General features: G+C 43.5%; 1 protein-coding gene across 1 annotated transcript in view; it reads left to right on the forward strand.

The window, feature by feature from the left end:
• FGD6 (FYVE, RhoGEF and PH domain containing 6) overlaps positions 1 to 23,610 on the forward strand; it is a 116,479-nt gene that overhangs the window by 49,007 nt on the left and 43,862 nt on the right. Inside the window, exons 4-8 of the mRNA XM_084794390.1 lie at positions 5,984 to 6,051; positions 6,139 to 6,169; positions 15,082 to 15,233; positions 17,756 to 17,912; positions 20,550 to 20,637. Coding sequence (XP_084650516.1) covers positions 5,984 to 6,051; positions 6,139 to 6,169; positions 15,082 to 15,233; positions 17,756 to 17,912; positions 20,550 to 20,637 — 496 coding nt within the window. The remainder of the gene's footprint in view (positions 1 to 5,983; positions 6,052 to 6,138; positions 6,170 to 15,081; positions 15,234 to 17,755; positions 17,913 to 20,549; positions 20,638 to 23,610) is intronic.

Raw genomic sequence — 23,610 nt, forward strand, 5'->3', positions numbered from 1 at the left:
ACATAAGGGCTGCCAGGCCTACCTGCAGTGTCTGCAAGGCCCAGTATCTGCACATCTTGCCAACACACTCCTGGCTTTGTGTTTCAAGACAGTGAGTGTCTTACTAGACAGTCCAGGGTGGCTTATAGTTCAAGATCCTCCTGCCTCAGCCCCTGAGTTCTGATGGGCCTTGTTTGTTTGTTTGTTTGGGGACAGGATCTCATTGTATAGTCTGGCTGGTCTCCATTGCTTGATCCTCCCACCTTACAAGTTTGTGCCTCTATGCCTGACTTGATTGTTTTTAGTTGTAGCTATTCTGTGGGTGTGAGGTTGTATCTCATTGTAGTTTTAGCTTGCAACTTATGGTAGCTTTAACATAACCATGTCAAAACATTTTGTATACTTGTTGGCCATTCTTTTCGTCTGCTCCAGTGAAACATATTTGTTCTCATTTCTACCTGAGTTGTTTGAGTATTCAGAGGTTTTTATTGCATGTATTTCTGTGTACTACATGCATGCCTGGTACCTGGAGAGGTAGTCAGAGCTCTTGGAAATGGAGTTATGGATGGTTGTGAGCCACTATATAGGTGCTGGGAACTGAACCTGCTTTCTGCAAGGGCACCAAGTTCTCTTTAGCTGATGAGCCCCGTGGTTATCACAGGGTTTTGTTTTTGGGGTGTGTGTGTGTGAGAGAGGGGGGGGGGACGTTTCTCTGCTTCCGGTTCAGAAATGTAGTAGAAGAGAAGTGGTTGGAGAGAGAGAGAGAGAGAGAGAGAGAGAGAGAGAGAGAGAGAGAGAGAGAGTGTGTGTGTGTGTGTGTATATTCTGGATACTAGTCCTTTTTCAGAATTATGTATAAATAAGTTTTCTAGTCTGTACTTCTGTCACATTTGCTAGGAATAGTGTATTTTTGTAATTATGGAAGATCCCATTTTGTACAGTTTTGTCTGATTAAGGCTCTACTAGAGCAAGGTTCTGAACAGAGAGTTCCAGTGCTGGGAAAATACTAAAAGGTGGAAAGGAAATAGGAGGCAAATGCCAAAGTAGTTACACCTTAAAAGAAAGATTTATTTTATATGTGAGTGTTCTGCCTGATAACTGAAGCCATCAAGGACACTAGGTCTCCTGGAACTGCTGCTACAGATGGTTGTGGGCTGCCCTGTGGGTGCAAGAACAGTAAGTGTGTCTTCTTCCCCTCACTCCCAGACAGAAACTTTCTATGTCGGCCTGGTTGGCCTGGAATTCTCCATGTAGACCTCACAGAGACCAGCCTGTGTCTGCCTCATACCTGCTGGGATTAAAGGTGTTTGTTTGCCTTTAATATACAATACCTGGCTAGCAAGTGCTTTTCACTGCTGAGACATCTCTACCCCACATTGTCTCGATTTTTGGGTTTGTATACATGGGGTAGGGGTTGGGGGATGAAAGCAATGCTAGGGATCAAATGTAGGATCTCAAACGGTCTGCTCATCACAGAACTATGCTCCCAGCCCTTTAATGAATTTTTAACTTTAAAAATATACAGTGTACTTCATTAGCATTAACCTTATAGTCACATGTCTGTAACTATAAGGAGAAATGCATAATGCTGTTAGGAAAGCATGGGTTTGTTAAATACTCAGAATGCACGTATGCAATTGCAGTCATTAGTGCATGACTGGTGTCTGCTCTGCACGATCAGGCTGGGATTCCCGAGGCACCTTAGCCACACCTCTCTGCTTCCGTTTCAGAAATGTAGTAGAAGAAGAGGAGTGGCTGGAGCTGAGTAGAACAAACCTTATGCCACCCATCCATCTTAGCCATTCAAGCGCCTACCTTAGAGAAGTGGGTGTTGCTGAGCGGTGGTGACGCGCGCCTTTAATCCCAGCACTTGGGAGGCAGAGGCAGGCGGATCGCTGTGAGTTCCAGGCCAGCCTGGTCTACAAAGCGAGTCCAGGACAGCCAAGGCTACACAGAGAAACCCTGTCTAAAAAATAATAATAATAAAAAAACCAAAAGAGAGAGAGAGAGAGAGAGAGAGAGAGAGAGAGAGAGAGAGAGAGAGAGAGAGAGAAGAGTGGGTGTTAATAGGGACAGAAGTCACATTCATCATTTGTCCCTTTAGGAACAGAATTTGAGAGCTGGGGAAAAGAAGAAAGGTAAAACACACCAGGCTAATTAGACTGCATTTTTATGTGCCCTGAGTTCATCACTCATCCTAGCTGGGCTTCTGTCATCATGATAAATAGCATAACTAAAAGCCGCATGCAAGATCAGAACCTGGGAGGCAGGAACTGAAGCTGAGGCCACAAGGCAGTGAGTGCTGCGCCCTGGCTTGCTTCCCCGCTCGTGTTCTTATCCTCTTCTACGGCCCAGGATTACCTGCCCACGGACAGTACCACCCACTGTGGGCCGAGCTCTCCTGCGTGGATCATCCGGTCATGGAAATGCTCCACAGACATTATCACAGGCTCAGAGGCCGTTTCCCACTTTTGGTGCCCTCTTCTCAAGCATTCCAACAGCCCAAGTTAGCCATCACGTGTTGCCATTTAAAGATTCTTTTCATGAAGAGTTGGGTTGTAGCCTCCTCTGAATATTTTTTGTCGCAGCAGTCGGTATCAGTGGAAGGGTTAGGGTTTCTTTCTGTCCCGTGCAAACTCCTCTGTAATAAAAGAAAACATGGAAGGGACAAATACAGGGAATCTGCAGGGTTATTTGTTACTGTCACACCCACTTGTGAGCCCAGCAGCACTCAGCAAGTAAAGGCAAGAGGATCAGGAGTTTAAGGCCAGTCTCTGCCATACAGCAAATTGAGTCCAGCTTGAGCTGCACGGGTCTCTGATTTAAAAAAGGGGGGGGGTGAGTACTGGAGAACAAGAGAGAATTTTAGTGTGTTATTTAACAAATTGTTTCACTAAAAGACTATTTAATGTAAATATTGCAAAATGGCTGGATATGACAAATCTTGGTAGGAAAGTAACTATACTGGGTGTGTGTGTTTAACAGTGAATGCTGGGAAGATATGTCAGGGTTACTACCAGGAGTTGACAAATGATGCAATATATACTACAGTGTGTGTGTGTGTGTGTGTGTGTGTGTGTGTGTGTGTGTGTGTGTACTTGTCTGTGGAGACCCAAGATGTCAGGTGTCTTTCCCAGTTGCTCTTTGGGGTCTTCCACTGAGCCTGCTTGGTGCTCAGTGTTATAGCTAGACATGTTCGCCAGCAAACTCAGGGATTGCCTTGTCTCCATGCATGCAGGGTCACAGGTGCACAGTGCCACACCTGCCCGCCCCCCCCCCCCCCCCCCCGCTTCAGGTATCTTCAGCCTTGCATATATTCATAGCAAGCACTTTGCTCCCTGAGCCATCCCTCAGCCCTGTTATAAAACGATACGATACTTTTTAGGTGTATTGCTGAGGATCAAACCCAGGACCTCAGGCGTGCCGGGCAAACGTTCTTCTATTGAGTTTAACCCCTACCCCCAACCCTTCTACTAATCAACTTTAAATATTCACTGTTCGCGTGTCTTCTGCTCTTACCGTATATATTTCCTGTGTCTGAACTGTCCATATGACTACAGCCACTACTTATGATCTAATTGGTCTCAAAAGCAATTTTTAAAAATGAATCTAACTACCATGACTATAATTAAAATGAAAATTCCTGGAGCTGGAGAGGTGACCCAGTTGTTAAGAATGCTTACTGCTGCTGTAGAGGGCCCTGTTTCAGTTCCAAGCACCCACAAGGAAGCCTACAACTGCCCCTGACTCTGTTCCAGGGGACCCAGTGCCATTTTCTAGCCTCCAGTGGCTCCTACATGCGCTTGGTGCACATATATTCACACATAAACATTAAAGGTAAAGAAATTACGTACCCAGATTCCAGGGGGCTGAGTATGTAAGCTTCATGGTAGAGCTCTTACCTAGCATGTGCAGTACCCCTTAGATCAGTCCTCGCCACTAACAAACAAAACCCCAAATCTCAATACGGTGAACCTTCAGGGCGAGGTGTGTCTGTAGCTGAAATAGGAAGAGTTGAGGCCAGTGTGGGCTACAGCAAGACCCTATCTCAAAAATGAAACAACAAATTGAGGGAATAAAAGGACTTTAAATTATGTACAGAATACAGTCACAGGCTTTAACTATCACTAATATGTATTCTCCCTGAGAGCTGACTCATTTTTAAAACCATGGTTATTTTATACCTTTGTATTGACATGGAAATTCTGGAACCACGTGAAAACCAATTCAAGAACTAAGAAAGGGCTTGGGTGTAGTTCAGTGGAAGAGTGCTTGCCTAGCATGTTAAAGCTCCCTCCCCTCCCCCACCTTTTGATACCCAGTAGCACAAAAAATTAAAAACTAGAGAACTAAGCTACTACTTTGAGCTGTCACACTGGTCACAGGGCTAAGTAGATCTGCTGGGATGTCGCACCATTTCCGGGTAGAGAAGGCTATTTCTGAGAGCCATTGCTTTAACACATCGCTGGCCCCGCCCCCAGTGGCATCCCATGAATGAACAACTAGTGGATTGCCATGGTGACTTTTGATGCATTTCCTTGCCCAGTGATTCTTGAAGCAGCACAAAATAACTGTCTCCGTACTGCTAATGCTGAAGAGAATGCAAACGACAAAGCAACAGGGAAGAAAAAAAAACTTTATAAAATGGGGTCTGATGTTTTCCTACAGAAGCATTGGAGCTTTCCCCTTTTCATAGTAGTAGAAATTGTTCTTTACTTTTTTGGGTTTTTGTTTTGCTCTTTAATTTTTATGTTTGTGCGTGTGCATATTTGTGTGCACATACACGTGTGCTCTGCTGGGGGTTTAACAGCCGGTATGCTGAGCAGACTAGTACTGCTAAATTACATCTCCAGCCTTGTTCCAGTTATAATTTTCACCCTATATAAATACCCTAATTCTTAGCTGGGCATGATGGTGCACGCCTGTAACCCCAGCACTCGGGAGGCAGAGGCAGGCGGATCACTATGAGTTCAAGGCTAGCCTGGTCTACAAAGCGAGTCTAGGACAGTCAGGGCTACACAGAGAAACCCTGTCTCAAAAAAACCAAAAATAAAAAATAAATAAATAAATAAACACACACACACCTTAATTCCTTGTTCCTTACTTACTGTTTTTTTTTTCCCTCTTCAGTAAGGAATTGTGTTTTCAGATCTTTCAGAGAATATAAGGGAAACTCCTTCTGCCTGTCCTCTGCAAACAACAACAAACTCACTGAAATGTTAGCTGTGCTTTCCAAGTCATCTTCATTTTTTCTCAGACATGTGCAGTTTTTGTGCTTGATGGGATAAGTAACGCTCAGACTAATAAATAATTAAAAGATGGCGGCGTTGGGATGGTGTCGGATCTTTGCTCTGATTACACTGTGCTTTCAGAATTAGAGCCATTTGACTTACACAACCCATTAATAGTTCTTCATAACTTCATGTATTATCGAATGTGCTTTTTTTTTATTTATTTCTACTTGGCCTTGTAGTGTTGTCTAAGTTGGTCTAGAACTCACCACCTTCCTGCATCAAGTCTCTTGATTGTTGGAATTACTTATATACATGGCCTCACTGGGCTTATTGTGAAATTCCTAGTTGTTTTCTCTGTAGGATATGACATTTCCATTTTGAGCCTTTGATGCTGTTCATTTGGTTGGTTGGTTGGTTGGTTGGTTGATTGGTTGGTTGATTGATACAAGAGTCTCACTATGTAGCTTTGGCTGGCCTGGAACTCACTTTGTATACCAGCTGGCTCAATCTTATAGAGATCTAGGTGTTTCTATAAGTGCTAAGATTAGAGGTCTGTGTCCCCCAATTCCACTTGTGATTTCTCTCAGCTACCTCTGTATCATGATTTATCGTCGTATTTAATTACCCATGTCTGCCTTTGAGGTATTGTACAGTGTGAATTGTGTGCTAATAGAAGATACAAGGATCAGAGCTAAAGTGCATGTCTGCCCAGCTCACAGCTGATCCCGTTTTGTGAATTCATGCTTTCTCAATGCACTCTTTATCTTCAGGATGAAGATACTGGGATGAAAAGCAAAGTTCATCATATTGCCAAGGAGATCATGAGCTCCGAGAAAGTGTAGGTATCAGCTTGGCAGTTCAGAAGACTGCTCTTCCACAGTTGGCTTTTTAAAAAAATTTACTGCTTTTCTTTTTTCCTTTACAGGTTTGTGGATGTGTTAAAACTTTTGCATATTGTAAGTATCTGATACTATTCTCAAATCTAAGATTATCCTCCAGTCCTATTCTTTTCCTACCCTAAAGATTCTTAGCAATGCTAACCAATAAATTGTACACATGTGCTCTCTAGTGCTTAGTTGTGTTTAAATTTGTAATAAAATATTATATACTTATAAATTAAATACGTATTTATAAATTATATGTATATGTATAATAAGCATTTTCTGAAATATCTGTTTCTCATTTGCATATAGATATATGTAGATGATTTCTGACAATATGTCTTCAGCACTTTCCATTTCTTCATAATAAATGAGCTGTGGTGCCTGCTGCTATTGCATTCTCCTTCTTGTCTTCCTCCTTTTCCTCCCTTTGCCCCTCATCCTATGTTTCCCCCTCTTCCCTCTCACCCTCCCCTCCTCCTTTTCTTCGTCGTCTTTTTTTAAAACCACCCAACTACATCTTCAGCACTCTTAATGGTGGTGTCTCTTTGGCGGCCCTTTCTTCTCTAATCTTAACAGCTCCCAGACACACGTGAGACAGACATTTTCACAGCTTTTTTTTTTTTAAATAATTGATAACTTGAACAGACTCATTAGGAGACAACTGTATGTAGCTTTAGTGTTACCTTTGTTTTGATTATATTTTGGCAAGGTATCCCAAATATCCCAGACATCTCTCACTTGTGTGCCATTAACTGCTCAAATCCAATAGTTCTTTTAGCTATAGGCATACTTTCCCTTGAACATTTGATGATCTGTCTCTGCCTGCCTCCCTCTCTCTTTCTGTCTGTCCCTTCTCCCTGCCTCTCCTTCCCCTCCAGCCCTCAAGTCCTCTCCTTTCTCACTCTCTTCCCCTCTTTCACCATCTGTCTTTCTCCCAACTTCTCTTTTGAAACAGAGTCTCACTTTAGCCCATCCCTGCCTCAGAGGAGGCAAAGCAACAAGGGGAGGAAAGTGTGTCTTTGACTTGTACTTCCTGTTTAGAATCCATCACTGAGGGGTGTCGGGGAGGAGCTCCAGGCAGGGCAAATGGAGGAACATTGTTTACTTGTTCGTTGTTTAGGTAATTCTCAGCGAGCTTTCTTATTCAGCACACACCCACCAGCCTAGGGATGGTGCTGCCCGTGGCGGACTGTGCCCTCTGCAGCCAATCATCAGTCAAGATAGTCTCTCATGGATGTGGCTACAGGCCAGCTGGTCTGGCAGTTCTTCAATTAAGGTTTCTTCTTCCCAGGTGACTTTATTTTGTCAAGTTGTCAACAAAATCTGGCCAGCACATAGACTCTCAGTAAACCTCAAGGCCAGCTGGACATACAGCTATCTGAATACTTAATAGAATGTGCTGCTTGTTTTCCTAAGTGCAGTATAAAATGGACAGGTTTCCCCGATGTTTTGACCATCTTAGAACTACCGTTCTGCCTCAAGTACACACTTACCTTGTGAGTCATGTGAGCCTTTTAAATGACCGTTCGCACTGCCCTCTCTCTAGATCCTGTTAGCACCGCTGCCACCTTCACTTCAGGCCCCTAGGTGAAGTTCGTTATTAAGAGCACGGGGCCTGCCTTCTGTCTTCCCTCCTTAGCTTGGCATCTCCTCCTCTCTGTGACTCTAGTTCAGTCTTTGTTTCTCAGCTTCCAAAGACTTGTGGGTATTAAGTGATGCTCGTGTGATTATTTAAGTTACCAAATCTTTTTAAATGAATGGCCTTCTAATGAGCATTCTTTATACACCTTTTAATATAGTATATAACTATATTACACAAATTATTTATTTTTAGCCCCATCACATCTGTAAAAATAGTCTTTTGTTGTTCTTGTTTATTTTAAATGAAGAAAGTAACATGTTACTAAGAGCTACTAAATTTCAAAGCCAGGCTTTGAAGTCGGGTCTATATGAGTTATTAGTGCAGAAATTTAAAATGTTTGCTTGCAGTCCTAACCATTGCTATTTATAGTGCAGTTGTAGGATGTAGTGTGTCCTTGGGCATAGTTGTTGCTTACAGAATTCTTTTCAGCTGCCTGGGAAACCAGAGAAACTTTAGGGGTTTTTTTTGTTTTGTTTTGTTTTGTTTTTTATCTTCTAAGGGGGAAAATGAAGTGGATTTTGTTACTTAGGTTTCTTACACACATAATGTATTAACGTTATTAAAGAGGGTTGAAACGTGTTAAAAGCGGTTGGTTTCAATGTTTTGCATTGTACGCACTGATGATTATGCACAACTCGACTTGTTGCATATAGAAATGGAAGGACCATCCAGGCGTGGTGGCGCATGTCAGGCGGATAGCTGTGAGGTTGAGGCCAGCCTGGTCTACTAATCGAGTCCAGGACAGCCAAGGCTACGTAGAGAAACCCTGTCTTAAAAAAACAAAAAAGAGAAAAGAAAAGGAAGGCTCATTTCACCTGGGAAAATATTTTCATTTTAAAAATGAAGTCAGCAAAGCACAGTGGCACGCCCCTGTCATCCCAGTACTGGTGAGCTGAGCGAGTATGAGTTAAAGGCCACCCTGGGTCTTCTAACAAGAAACAAGAGGGAGGCAACTGTTGTTGAGGTGGGGGCTTCCCCCTTTACTTTTACTTCTCAGTCTCTCTTTTATTTTTGCATATCTATAACAGGTCTTTGAGTGCTGCAGCTGCTTTGCTTTCCTTTAAGTGAGTTTTACTCACTGAGAGCTCAGGCCTGTCCATGTGGGCTCTGTAATTCAGGGGCTCCTGATGGTTGTTAAACAATGCCTCGAGGTCAAGCAAGCTGCTCGGAACAGCTGCTAATTAAGTCCCTCCCTGCTCTCTGCTTCTGGAGATAGAGAGCCTGACTATAGGCAAGGCCATCTGTTTTGTGCTTCAGTGCCTCTGATGTTCAGACTTGATCTGATCCAAATTGCTTTTTGTTTGGGTCTTCCCCGAGTGATAAGAGAGTGAAGGAGTTGCTGTCGTAAAGGGTTAGAGTTGTTCTGCTTCTTAATTATGGGCTATTGGGGGCGGAATGTTAAGACTAATATTGTGATGTGCTTTATTATTTAGAGGCTCCTTTTGATCTTTAAAAATTCCAACTTGAGCAAGTATTTAGTGAATGTGGTTATAGGTGATTTGACTTTGCGTACAGAACCCTTGTTTGGTTTTTTATTAGAATTAGTGCCCTGTGTAGTTCATGTCAGTCATGGCTGCAGTGTGCCTAATATTTTACGACATCTCCCCTCCTCCTTTATTTTAATTATGCAGTCTCTGTGTCTCCTCACCCGACTCTCCTTTCCAGTGCTGGTTTTCCAACCCTAGGCCCTCACACAGCCTAGGCTGGCGCTCTTCCACTGGGCCACACTGCCAGGCTTCTTCTCCAGCTTTCCTGGAGCTCAGAGGTGCTTCATTGCTGAAGTACACGCTCTGCTCACCGGGAGTTTTGTGGCAGATCATTCCACTTTCCCTAATTATCCTGGCTGTTGGGATTTAGAAAAATAATGTGGCACATGTTGGGAAAAAAAAAAGTTGTGGCTGCCTGCCAGTGGCATCCCTCGGGCTAAGGTTCTTCAGTATCTGGGAGTTTATCTGGGAAGTTCCTGTTGAAGTAGTTGCATCTGGCCCTGGGGTCAGAGTGCATTGTTTTTGGGAGATGGAGCCAAAGAAGTGAAGGAATGCAATCCAGGTTGCCCCGCCGTGTGCAGTGCTGAAGGCTTTTAAGTTACATATGGAGCTTTGGTGTTCATTGTCTTAGCCTGGAGGCAGGGATGCCCTTTCTGGAGCTGGGGTGTTTAGGATTGAAGTTAGGATTTTGTGTGTTGTACACTAAGCTATGTTCCCAGCCAGGGGACATCTTTTGTTTGGTTGGTTTTGGTTTTGCTTTTGTTTTGTTTTTTGTCTTTTTGTTTTTTGTTTTTTGAGACAGGGTCTCTCCATGTTAGCATTGGCTGTCCCTCTTTGTAGACCAGGCTGGCCTCAGACTCACAGCAATCTGCCTGCCTCTGCCTCCCGAGTGCTGCAAGGGACATCTTTTTTATGTTCAAAAAGACACCAAGAAAACCAATGATAGCCCTAGTTGAAAATAATTATTAAATGACATTTATGAAACCTTTTCAAATTTTGTTTTCTTTTGTTTTTGTATATGTGTGTTTTGAGACAGTTTTTGTTTGTTTGTTTGTTTGTTTTTTTAATAACATAGCTCTGGCTGTCCTGGAACTCAGTATGTAGACCAGGGTGGGCTCACTCTTGGAGATGCACCTGCCTCTGCCTCCCATGTGCTGGGATCAGAGATGTTCACCACCATACCTGACTTTTTTTTTTTTTGTAATTAATTTTTTAAACATAACAAGACAGACCTTACTCAGCACCAGTGTTGTTGAAGGGATTTTGCAGTGGCAGAGATTAGACTTAAAACTCTGAGTATACAACGCACAGCCCAGGAGCAAAGTGAGTTTTGGTGGGTAGAAGATTCCCCAAAAGGAAATGGAGGAGTCAACGAGGGAGGGGGCGATCTGCTGCTCCTTGGGAGATGCTGAAAGGCAAGGCACAGGGCCAGAAACTGGAGGTGGTGATGGTTCTTAGTAAAGCTAGCTTGTATAAGGAAGTGTATCAGCTGACCACTTTGGTAAAACAGAAAATCACTGCCATGTGCCTGCTTAAAACATAGAACTGGGTCTTATAGGCCCAAACTCTTGATTTTCCCATAGTCTTTATTAAGTGCTGTTCTTTGTTGAGACAGGGCCTTGCCGTGGAGCTCAACGTAGCTAGCTTCAAACACATAGCAGTCCTCCTGCCTTGACCACTCCCTATCCCGACCCCTAAGTCCTGGGTTTATGCATGTGCAAATGCCACCATACCAATCTTTCTTTGGCTCTCTTTGAAATGCAAAATAAACTTTCTATTTTGTTTTGAGCTACTACCATAATTTTAAAAATATATCATAGGTCTTCAGCTCATCTAAAGCTGCCCCAAGCATCGAGTACTCTTGGGGGGCGGGGGGGGGGGGAAGCAAGCCTTGCCAGGTATGTGACAAGAGCGTCCATTCAGAGGTGGCCATGTCATTGGTCAGCCCAATTTGGATTTGACTGGTCTTTGTTAAATATATCTTTTGGTTTTATCCAGACAGGTTCTCTCTGTAGCTTTGCCTGTTCTGGACTTAGTAGACCAGGCTGGCCTTGAACTCACAGAGGTCCGCCTGCCTCTGCCTCCCTGAGTATTGGGATTAAAGGCTTGCACCACCACACCAGGCTGTTAAATGTGTCTTAAATAAACAAGTTGCCGTTTTTGGCAGAGGAAGATCTAGAATGCAAAGTCTGGCCGAAGCTGTGTCAGACCAGTTCTTAAGTTACGTAGCATGCAACATCCACTGTCACTGTCATGGGGAGGAAATGCCTTCCAGTTGGAAAACAAAAGTTATTCTGCTGCCAAGGGACCAGCACAGCCATCACTTAATTCTGCTAGGAGAAAGGAACATGTGTGTTGCTTTGCTGAGCAGGAACTCATGCATCTGAATTGTGTTAATCACTAATGGGTTGAAAGCCATGTAGTGGCTTACCTGCCGAACTTGAAACATGTTCAGAGTCTGGGGTGTGATTCATAAATGTGCTCTCTAGTGTTCTTGATAGTAGGCAGTCAAGTGACTTCCAGAAGGGTTAAATAGCTGCAGTTTCTCCTAGCAGATGCCAAGGCTGAGTGGGGCAGGCTGCAAGAGATGGAATCTGGCTGCCATAGGTTTAGTTTCTGGGGGTGCTTGTGTTGTTTTCTAAACTGGAGCCTTTTCAGGCTAAATTCTTGTTTTACATTTTACTATTCAGTTATACGAGTTAGTTCATCAGTTGCTGTGTAGATAAAGGGTTTCTTTAGATTAATGTGATTAATGGGGCAATAAAAATGACCTCAGGCTCTGCTTCCAGAATAAGTTATAAAGCATTTGTTAAGAAAGTGAGGTGGCTAGGCACATAGCTCTGTTGTAGAGTTCTTGCCTAGCATTCAGGAAACCCTGGGTACAATCCTTAGCACCTAATAAATGGGGTATGGTTGTACAGGCCTGTTACTCCAGCACTTGGGAGGTAGAGGCAGGAAGGATCAAGTCCAAGGCTACACAGCAACTTTGAGGCCATACTGGCACATCTATAATCCCAGTCATCCAGAGGTTGAGGCAGGAGGATTGTGAATTCCCGAGGCTGGCTTGGTCTCAGTAAGACAGTCCCAAACAAATAAAACACTTAAGAGAGCTGGAAGCATAGCTCGGTGGTAGAGCTTTGTCTGTATGCAGAAGGCTAGGGACATACATCCCAGTTCTGTAAAGAAACTTAACTGGATTTTTGGGTAGGAAGCCTTTCTGTTCTTCTGAGGTATATGTGAGACTTTTTGAATTTGGGGTTTGTTTTATTTTCCTTTTTTTAAAATTGTTCTGGATAAATAAGAAATGCTCTTAATTTCTATTTTAGGGACAAGTGTTCAAGGGATTAACAGAGAAAATGCTATCCCTTTCAAAGAGAAAGCCTATGAGCTTCTTGAGGGTTCTGCTTTAGGGCTTGTAATCAAACTGCTAGGAGAAGGAATGGACCTCTGTTTTGGAGTCTTGGACAGCTGGGAGATTCCACTATTGTTTAATTTGGATCTGGAGGCCCACCCTCAGAGGACAATGAAGCCTCAACACATACTTATCTCCTCCCCCACCCTTTCCTCCTCCTCTGCAGTGACAGGGCGTGGTGGCAGTGACCTATATTAAAGCGTGGCACTAGTGGTAGTCCTCGAAAGAGTTGAAAGTGTAAATGCTGAGCTTATTGGGAACTTGGCTCGTGGGAGAGAAGCAGTAAGGCCTAGAGGCTCAGAGCTCTGTACTGACTCTGCACTAAATGTACTGCAGAAAGTTTTATGTGCAACATGCAACTGAACATTATTTCTAGTACTGTACTAATACTAATTACGTAACACTTGTAACAGAAGAAGAAACCAAGGCTAGCTCAGGGAAACGCAGTAAGTCAAGAGCCATGGCTTAGATCTAGAATCCTGAGTATAAGTACCTCCATCTACAAACCTGAATACTGACAGAGATGAGGGGCTTTTCAATCCAGGATGGAATTAGTGAAGCCCTCCTGGGAACTTCTTAAATTTTTTAATTCAACATTTTTTTGAGAATTTCATACATAAGTACTTGTATTTATGTAATTTCCGTCCTTTTCCCCAACCCCTCCTACCCTTTCCAGCTCTTCCTTTGCCCCACACTTCCAGATTTATTCTTTGTAATCACACACACACACACACACACACTCTCTCTCTCTCTCTCTCTCTCTCTCTCTCTCTCTCTCTCTCTCTTCACTGAGTCTGCTTAGCATTGCTCATATGTATGTATGTCTAGGACTGGACCACTTGGGATTGAATAACCTATCAGAGAAAACGGATTCTCCTCCTTTTGGCAGTCGTTGGTTGCTCACGGCTCCTCATCTAGGTGTGTGGCCTTGTGAGAGTGTCGTCTGTGTCCCCCCCCCCCCATTCATGTTGGCATATAAGTTGATGTCATTATACAATTCTAGTTTAAGCAGCTTGCTGTGACCTCATGGGTATAGCTTCCCTGTCGAGTCTAGCGCTATCTCAAAGCAGCTGTTTTGGTTTTCTGGCACTCACAATCTCTTCTCCCTGTGTTCCCCAGGGTTTCCTGAGCCTTTAAGTCTAGGGATTATGTTGTAGGTGGACTAGTTGGGGCTGGACACACACAATCACTTATCTTCTACATTTTGAATAGGTATGGATCTCTGTACTAGCTCCCATGTATTGCAAAAGGGAGCTTCTTTGATGAGGGCTAAGAGCTACACGTATCTGTGGGTATAAAGATCAATATTTAGAATACAGTTAAAAATTATGTTGGCTTATGTATTCGTCAGAGTTCTCTAGAGTAACAGGATTTATAGAATGAATCTCTCTAATATACATATATGGAGAAAGAAGATTTATTAGAATGACTTACAGACTGTAGTCTAGCTAATCCAACAATGGCTGGCTATGAATGGAAGATCCTAGAATCCAGAAACTGCTCAGTCCAGGATGCTGGAAGTCTCCGCTGACCTTCAGTAGATACAGGCTGCAATGCCCATGAAGGAGTGGACCTGTTAGCAAAGTGAGAGCAGGCAAGCAAAGAGCAAAAGCTTCCTTCTCCATGTCCTTCTACAGGCTTCCAGCAGACGGTGAGGCCCAGAGTAAGGGTGTGTCTTCCCACCTCGAGATCCAGATTAGTGGTGGACATTGATACTTAAAAGTAAACAAAGTCCCTTAGTGGTATGCACTCCATTTTTGGATATTAGTTAATTCCATGTGTAGTCAAGTTGACAAGCAAAAATAACCATCACAGTTTAGAAAAATGGCAGTAGTAGGTTCTTCTCTAGGGTCTATGGCCTCTCCAGCCACAGGCTAGGTTTACACAGTACCAGGTACACATTTCCTCATATTGAGCAGGCCTTAAGTCTAATTAGACAGTTGTTATTTACCCCCAAGGTGAAGGTGGCAGTACTGCATTCTTTTCTTTCTTTCTTTCTTTCTTTTTTTTTCCTTCACTATTGCATTCTTGATTTCTCCAATTTCTGTGTCCAAAGTGCATGGCATCTTCAGCAGTAGGGTCTTAACTTCAAGTTGTGGGAGACAAGTAAGGGTCGTCACAACCCTGTGTTGGACTCCCCTGACTGACAGCTCAGTGCTTTACCTTACCTATCACCAGTATTTTGTTATTTTATGCCTCAGGAGGGAGCATTATCACCCCATGTAACAAAATAGAGGGGTTGTGTTTATATGATGGCACTAATTCCTAGAGTGACTTTAATTCCTAGAGCTGCAAAACAATTTTTACCTACTTCTTTGTATAACTTAAAGATAAGACTGTCTTGTGGTTTCAGGGCTTCATAGGAAGAGGAAGACTAGGCAAAAAGTAAATTTGATCAAGTTACGTGCATGTATGGTGATTTTCGTCCTCCTGACTGTAATAGGATTTCCGGGGTGCTGTAGCACGTGCGTCCAGGCAGCTTGGGAAGCCCGTGATTGAGGAGCGGATCCTTAACCAGATCTTGTACTACCTGCCTCAGCTGTATGAGCTCAACCGCGATCTCCTGAAGGAGCTGGAGGAAAGAATGCTGAGCTGGTAAAACAAGGGGCCATTTCAGGCTTCCTCAGAGGATACGGCTTAAATGAAGCCACAGGGATAGTACAGGGGTAGGGGGGTGGGCACGAGGGTGGTGTCCCTTATCCAGAGATACTTCAGGACGTTGAAGATTTGGGCAGTTACCTGTAGATTTTGGATAGCCTTACCTTGGCACACTGGAAATACATGTCATTTAAAAAGCTCTTCAGTAATGCTTGCTCAAACCCAAGCTCAGCCAATTTAGCTATTTCCTTTTCTATTTTTTCCCCCTTTTTGTTTTGTTTTTCTTTTTGCTTGTTGAGGCAGAGTTTCACTTCCTGGTGCAGTCCAGACTGTCATTTTTTAGAGTGCCATTACCAAAACAATTCCTGTACATAGTCTATCTTTTGTTCCTTTTAGAACTTTATATATTAATAACACTCTGAATTGGCTTGAAAACCTAACTTTAGGCATATTTATATAAGTAATATAAAGAGGCTTAAATATGTTTTGCTTATACTAAAGGCTTCCTCAAGTTTGGGATCTGTAGATGGTCTGCGTTAGAAAATTCAACATTCCTAAGAACCAGGCTAAATTAATGAAAGCAAGAGCTCTTCAATTATGGAAAATGTTTCACTTATTGCTAACAAAATAGTTGAAGTGTTTGGATAAGGTATTTTCTATGAAAATAATCTTTCCACTGGGCCTGGTGGAGCTGGTTTGCAGGTCCAGATAACTGGAAACTGATTTGAGAGGACCAGAAGTTCATTAAGTTGTAGGGGCAACTTAATGAGTCTCTGTCTCAAAAGAAAAGGTTAAGAGACAGCCTGGCAGGGTGGCCCAGTAAAGAAAGGTGCTTGCCACCAAAAGTGGTGATCTGAGCTTGCTCCTCAGAACCAGCACAGTAAAAGGAGAGAACCGATTCTCATCTGTGTTAGAGCAGTTAGCACCCAGTACTCTGTATGTAGATAGAAATGTGCATGTTTGTTTGTCTTAGACTAATTTAAGTGCTCACACTGTTAAGGGAATTACAGTATTTTTAATTCATGTTTTCATTCCAGACCAGGTAGAGAGGGAGCAGTCTTTATCTATAAAACAGAAGTTTGAAACTGGGTTAGGGCCATTTCTTGGTGACCTTGGGTTGGTTGAGCTGGTGTACAATATCTCTTTGCCAGGAAAACATGGAAGCAGAGCCCACCTTGTTGGCCTAGAAAGCCCTGGCCCTGTGTGCCCTACCCCTGTGTGACACTTCTGTTCTGCTGTCCTGAAGGACATGCTTAGCCAGGAGTGACTCTTCACATTGATCTCTAGGCCCTAGATCATGGTCTGCACCATAAGGAAGGGCCTGATTGGAGGCCACTGGTGACCCCTGATCTACCCACTGCTGCTGGCAGGTCACTTTTTTGGGAGTAGAGCCATGAGGAACCCTAACCCTATCCCCGAGCTGCATGGCTTAGGATCTACTGTATAGTACAGGCTGATGTTGGCCTCGTGGTGTTCCTTCTGTCTCACCCTTCAGAGTACTAGGATTACAGGAGGGAGCCGCCATGCCTAGCAAGTATTTTCTTTCCAAGGTTTGACCACCTTCTGTGCTAGTTGGTAGCTTACATATGACAACGATGTCATATAGTACAAGGGTCTAACTTTCATAAAATAGTTTAGTGGGGAGAAAGACAAGGTGAATAGACAAGGAAAAGATTGTGCTTTGCAGAGACTGGTAAAATGCTGGGGTACTTAGTGGGGGTTAAGATGGCTAAAAGCGGTTCTCTTAGACTAGAACCTATTCTATTGGACTAGGAACACAGTCATCAGTAGAGCGCTTGCCTAGCACATGGAAGGTGTCCAGGCCCCCCTCCCCCAAAAAGGTGGAACATGTAAACCGACCTGGGCATGTGGGGTTGGGGAAAGTCCAGGCCTCCGTATTTCCTTCCAGGCATGTGGAACCATTAGTAAACAGCTACAGCAAGGGTGGACTCTGTCTACTCAAAGGGCACGAAGAAGCTCTGCAGAACAGGAAAAGGGAGGAGAACCCTGACCTGAGTCAGACAGACAGGAAGGTGCAGCAGCCCTTGTGCCCCTCGAGTTTATTTATACTTTAAGCGCAGTAGAAGGACCTTGCGGAACTGGGTGTCACGGCTCTCAGCTGTAATCACAACAGGAGAGAGGCAGAAGCAGGAGGAGCACGAGTTCAAGGCCAGCCTGGGTAGCTTAGTGAGATCATCTCAACACACACACACACACACACACACACACGTATATATAAAGAAGGCATCATTGGAGATCACATACTAGGGTGTGCATTTTTAAGACTCTTACTGTCCTGACGACTATAACAGAGAGGACAAGAAGGGGAGAAGCGAGGACAGTAAGAGCCGGCAGAGCCAGACAAACTGTGCTCACGGCTGGGACAAAGATGAATGAGGAGCAGGCATCTCAGGATATGTTTTGAAGAAGAGAGGGGAAAATAGATCAGCTGCTGACTTAGCTGTGCCTTGGACACATTTATGACTGTTTTCATGTTTTTATGTATCCTCTGTCCCTAGGACTGAACAACAAAGAATTGCTGATATCTTTGTTAAGAAGGGGCCGTATTTAAAAATGTATTCCACGTACATCAAGGAGTTTGATAAGAACATAGCTTTGCTGGATGAGCAGTGCAAGAAAAATCCAGGGTTCGCTGCGGTTGTTAGAGAATTCGAGGTATTTGCTACCATGTAACACTGAACTTTTTGTCTTATATTTGTCTTCTTGTCTTACTCTTTTTATAGTCATTGAAAACAAAACTTTGGAGTAAAAGTGTATTAACATGCAATCTCTTCGCTGAGTGGTGGTGTCACATGCCTTTAATTCTAGCACTTGGGAAGTAGAGACAGGTAGGTCTCTGAGTTTAAGGCCAGCCTGGGCTACAGAGTGAGTTCCAGGACAGCCAGGGCTATACAGAGAAACCCTGTATTGAAAAATAAAACAAACAAATAAAAAAAAAGGAGAGAGAAAGAAAAAGAAAAACAAAAAGTATTAATAATAATTTCTTCTCAGTCATAGAAGGAATTGAACAAATAAAGCAGTGAAAACTCAAACAGCCCAAAGTTCAATTCTGAAGATCCACTGCACATTTTACTGTTTTAGTTGGGTAAACAGTATTTTGGTGAGAGTCAGTTAGCTAGTTGATCTGTTTGAAACAAGGTTTCACTGTGTAGCCCAGCTGGCCTCAGAGGCCTGGCTTTCAGGTCTCACCAGCCGCCTGTGTGGCTCGTGCCTGTGTGCTCCCGGCACTTGGGAAGCCGAGGCAGAAAACTAAAGAATTCAGGGTCATACTCAGCTGGGTAGTGAATTCCAGGCCAGGATGGACTGTGTGATCGCTGTCTCAAAAACAAAACAAGGGCTAACAGGATGGCTGGGAGGGCAAAGGCACCTTCTGCCAAGCCTGGACGTCTGAGTTCACGTGTGCGATGAGGGAAGTGACACCTGAAAGTGGTCCTCTGACCTCAACACACAGGCTGTAGCATGTGTGCACCTAGTACCTACACGCATGTGCACACACACACACACACACACACACACACACACACACACAGCACTAAACTAATGAATAAACAAATTAATTAATCTTACTTTTTTAAGCCTGTGCTAAAAGGCATACACTATAGACTTAGGAGCTCAGCAGTTCTGTACTGTTGTGTATACAATTCCGTAATATGAAGTATGTAAGCAATGCTGTGCAACCATCCTTCTAAAATGTACTTAGTCCTGCAAAATTGAGATTCTGTGGCCATGAAACATTAACTTGTCCTTCTCCTCCACCCTGGTCACCCCCATTCTGCCTTGATGAATTTGAATATGAAGGGAACATTTCTTACTTTCAACCTAATATTTTTTTCCATTTTTCTGACAGCTTCACATATAATAATGGAAAGGGACATAATTTTTGTTATATAAGTAAATAAATTCAACTTTAGCATCAAAGATAAAAGCTTTTATCTTTGCTTTATGTGTCAGCTAAAGATCTGTGTTTTGACTGAAAGTTTGGAAAGTTAGAGATGCAAACTTGATTTGATTGGGATAAAATGATATTGTACTTTGTAACCCAGACTTGTCTCAAATTTGTAGTGCAGTCAGGGCTGTCCTTGAACTCTGGTCCACCTGCCTCAGCCTTCTGAGCACTTGGATCACACTTTTTTTTAACACTCAGGTTAATTTTACTTTACCCATTTGGATTGGTATATTGTAGTGTTGATTTCTTTGTTTTGAAACTAAAATGGTCAATAAATTCTAGCCATACAAAATAAGAAATGAAAAGCTTTAAAAATATTATAGTATTGCTGATTTCTACTTTATAGTGATTTCTAAAAGAGACAAATAATTGTACTGTAAGAATAATTTGTAGTCTTTTCTGTTTTCATGCTCTCACAAAAAAAAAAAAAAAGAGGCGGTACTGGGTATCTTGGGGCACATCCTATAATCCTAACACCCAGAAAGTTGAGACAAGAGCATAGAGAGAGTTCAGGGCCAACCTGAGCCACATAGAGAGATCCATCTCAAAAAGCAATGCCACACATACACACACACTCATTTTGACCCTACCACATTGGCCTTGGACGGTTGGCTCAGGAGTAGACTGAGGTAACCATTCTACATACAAAGAAAAGAAAGTTTAAAGGAGAATCCCATGGCTTTATGGCCAGGTCAGGATCTTCCAAGGCTCATGGTATGCCTCAGCATGGCATGCCTCAGCATGGCATGCCTCAGCATAGTATGCCTCAGGGCAGCACGTGTGCAGCGTCCTGGGTTCTAGTCCCAACACACATGCACACACATCCCAAAGAAAGCACCATGCAGTCAGGGGTACACACACCGACATGGCTGTCTCGTTCAAAAAGGGTTTTACATCCTTCATTCTTGTAAGAGAAGGGGCCCTTAGCAGGGCGCCTCTTTCCTTTAATTTCTGCACCTGTCCCCAGCACCCTGTTGTTACTGTAAGTATACTGACCACGGGGCTCTGCTTATTGCTCAAATCTAACCCCAATAGTTTTAGATAGATCTGCTTCCTTCTTTTAGAGGCCAGGTTTTCCTTCCTTGTTTCCTTGGGGCTTGTAGTTAGGACTGTGTTGGCAGATGTGGAAGCTGGGACCTCCCCAGCAGGGAATGCAGTTGTAGGCCCCACACTCTGTTGGGAGGGCTGCGAACCAGTGCTCTCAGGAGCAGCAGCTCAGAGACCTGAGGTGGGTTTGATAGCTCTAGTCGGTCTCCCTTGCTGTGTGGCCACTGCGTCTCACAGAAGGGAGCGTCTCTCTCCATCCTCTTCCCAAGTTTACTTTGAATGCTTTTCTCCCCCTTCAGATGAGCCCTCGCTGTGCCAACCTGGCCCTGAAGCATTACCTGCTGAAGCCAGTGCAGAGGATCCCGCAGTACAGGCTGCTACTGACAGGTGGGGGCTCCAGAGCTGGCAGCCGGGTCGCCCTCAGTGCCCTCCCTGAGCACTGCCTTTCCTAAGCAGGCTGTCCTCCTTAGGCTTTCACTGCTGTGACGACACCATGATTAAGGCGACTCCTATGAAGGAAAGCATTTGATTGGGCCTGGCTTATAGTTTCAGAGGTTTAGTCTGTTCTCATCATGACAGGAAACATAGAGGTGCATAGGCCGACATGACGCTGCAGAAGGAGCTGAGAGTTCTGTGCCTACTCCAACAGGGCTACACCTCCTGGTAGTGCCAGTCCCTGTGGCCAAGCACTCAAACACATGAGTCTATGGGGACATTACTACTCAGACCACTGCCCAGGTCTGTGTAGTGCATCGCTGGGACTGAACCCCTTTCAGTGCTTTGAACACCAGTGTCTGCTCTCACCTCAGAGCATTCACTCCTTCACCATATCAATCCTCGTCTTCGTCCTTTTACCTGAACAGTATTGTTAATCCCAGGGAAGTATTTTCTTAACCACTCAGGGGGCTCTGTAGTCACTCCCTTCTGTTTGCACAGCACTGTCCTGGTGACCCTAATTAATTTCCTCTGTTGTTATAAGGATTGATTAAAGAACCAAATTATGTGCATGATCCTAGAATAATTCTTTGGACTTTGTATATTCTAATAATTTTGCCATTCTTAGCAATAATAACAGTACGCTTACTATTATTACTTGAGTATTCTGGCCATCATTTGTAGGTTGTTAGACTTCCCTGGCTAGTTTACAAGAGGAGCTGAGGTGTGACTTAGATGAAAGCACACATACGTGGGTACTTTAGTTCCCTGGCTCTTTAAAACTTACCATAGCAACAAGTTTACGTGATATTTTTTTTTCATTGATGAGATAACAGGCTTATGAAGATTTAAATGGTTTGATGTTATAACAAAAGCTAATACACATCATATTTTTGCCATGCACTGTTGTGTCTACTGAGATTTGCTGATGTGTATGGGGGGGCAGGTATATATGTGTGTGTGTGTGTGTGTGTGTGTGTGTGTCTTATATATAATTTCATAATACTTTGTATCAAAGTGGATTAAAACACTGAAATGTCACCACAGCTCAATAGTATGTCCGTATGTCCGTATGGTTTTGTGTAAATAGAATTTGAAATACTTGGCTATGCTATGACTGTTGTTTCTGGAGGGGAAAAAAAAACTAAACCATGATGTGCGTGCTGTCTCTTTAGTCAGGTTCTCTTAAACCAAGGTTGATAGAGGAGGATATGAGCCCTGGAAGAGCAGCATTTGCCCATTTCCCTTGAGGCAGAGGCTTCAGGCTTTCCCTGCTTGGCAGTGACAAGAGTGGATGGGAGGGCCTTTTCTAATGCCCTGTGACCTGCCAGCCGAGGTGTGTCAAGAGCCTCAGTTGAGTTTCTAAGTTCTCTCTCTCTCGAATGACACAAAGCAGAGCAAATAACTTGAGGATATCCTGGCCATCTGCGCTTGCTTCCCTCTGCTGTTGGCCGAGATTATTAATTCACAGGATGAGAGGAAGTACTGACTGTTTTTGCCAGATACATCTCCAGCTTTGCCGTAAGCAGCTGCTGAATGGCTGTTTCCACAGTCGTAGAGTGAGTGCGTTGTTTTAGAGGCCAGAGACAACCATGGCATCAGGCGTGAGAAGCAAAGATCGTTTAGTGAAAATGACGTGTAAAAGATCCCCTCCCCACCCCCTCCCCTGCTGTGGCTGGTCTACATAGTAAAACACTGCCTGTGTTTAATTTAGATTGCATGCTAAGTTGTTTTTGGTGGAGAAGAGAGAAAAAAACCAAGTTTTAAAAACTGTATACATGTCTTCTTTTTCTTTTTAAGACAAAGTTTCATTGTGGAGGCAACAGTGCTTGCCTCAGGCTACTTACACTGCTGTTGGCCTCGTGAATGCTGGGATGATAGGTGTGCACCACCATGCCTGGCTTTTACATTTCTTTTTGTTCCATTTACTTACTTGTTTGTTGTGTGAGATGTGTATACATGTGTGCCATAACACATGTGAAGGTCAGAGGACAACTTACAAGAGTCCATTTCCTCTTTATCATGTGGGTTGTGTGGATTGAATTGAGCTCACCAGGCTGGGCAGCAAGTGCTTTTATCAGTGCTCATACCTGGCTTTTAAAAACGTGGGTTTTTGTTTTTAATTATTTCATTTATTTTTGAGATTATAACTGCATCATTTTCCCCTTCTCTTTCCTCCCTCTAGACCGTCTTTGTTCTATCCCAAATTCATGGCCTCTTTTTTTCATTAATTAAAATCTGTGGGGTTTTTTTCTGTTTTCTTTTTCTTTTTTCTTTTTCGAGTCAGAGTTTCTCTGTGTAGCCTTGGCTGTCCTGGACTCACTTTGTAGACCAGGCTGGCCTTGAACTCACAGTGATTCACCTGCCTCTGCTTCCCAAGTGCTGGGATTAAAGGTGTGCACCACCATGCCTGGCTTTAAAGTCTGTTTTTAAGAAAATATTTGAGCTGGGCATGGTGGTGGTACATGCCTGTAATCCCAACACTTGGGAGGCAGAGGCAGGTGGATCTCTGTGAGTTTGAGGCCAGTCTAGCCTACAAAGTGAGTCCAGGACAGCTAGGGCTACACAGAGAAACTTGTCTAAAAATAAAAACAAAAATAAATAGGTAGGTAGGTAGGTAGATAGATAGATAGATAGATAGAAAGAAAGAGAGAAAGAAAGAAAAAGAAATTGGGCCTACGGGTCCAGCTGAGTTGGTAGAGTGCTTGCCCAGGGTGCCTGAATCTGTGGGTTTAATCTCCAGCAAACTGGGGCATGTGTGTATAATCAAAGCAAACAGATTTGTTGTTTTTTAATACCAACATCATGTAAGATTGGACTTTTAAGTCTGTCTGTGTGGTTCAGCATCCAGAGGGCAGCCTGGGTTCCACATCCAGCAAGCTGGTCCATCACTGCTTGCCTCCAGACAAGAGTGCACAGACCTCC

The sequence above is a fragment of the Acomys minous genome (assembly GCF_964271855.1).
Source record: "Acomys minous genome assembly, chromosome: 9".
NCBI classification, from domain to species: Eukaryota; Metazoa; Chordata; class Mammalia; order Rodentia; family Muridae; genus Acomys; species Acomys minous.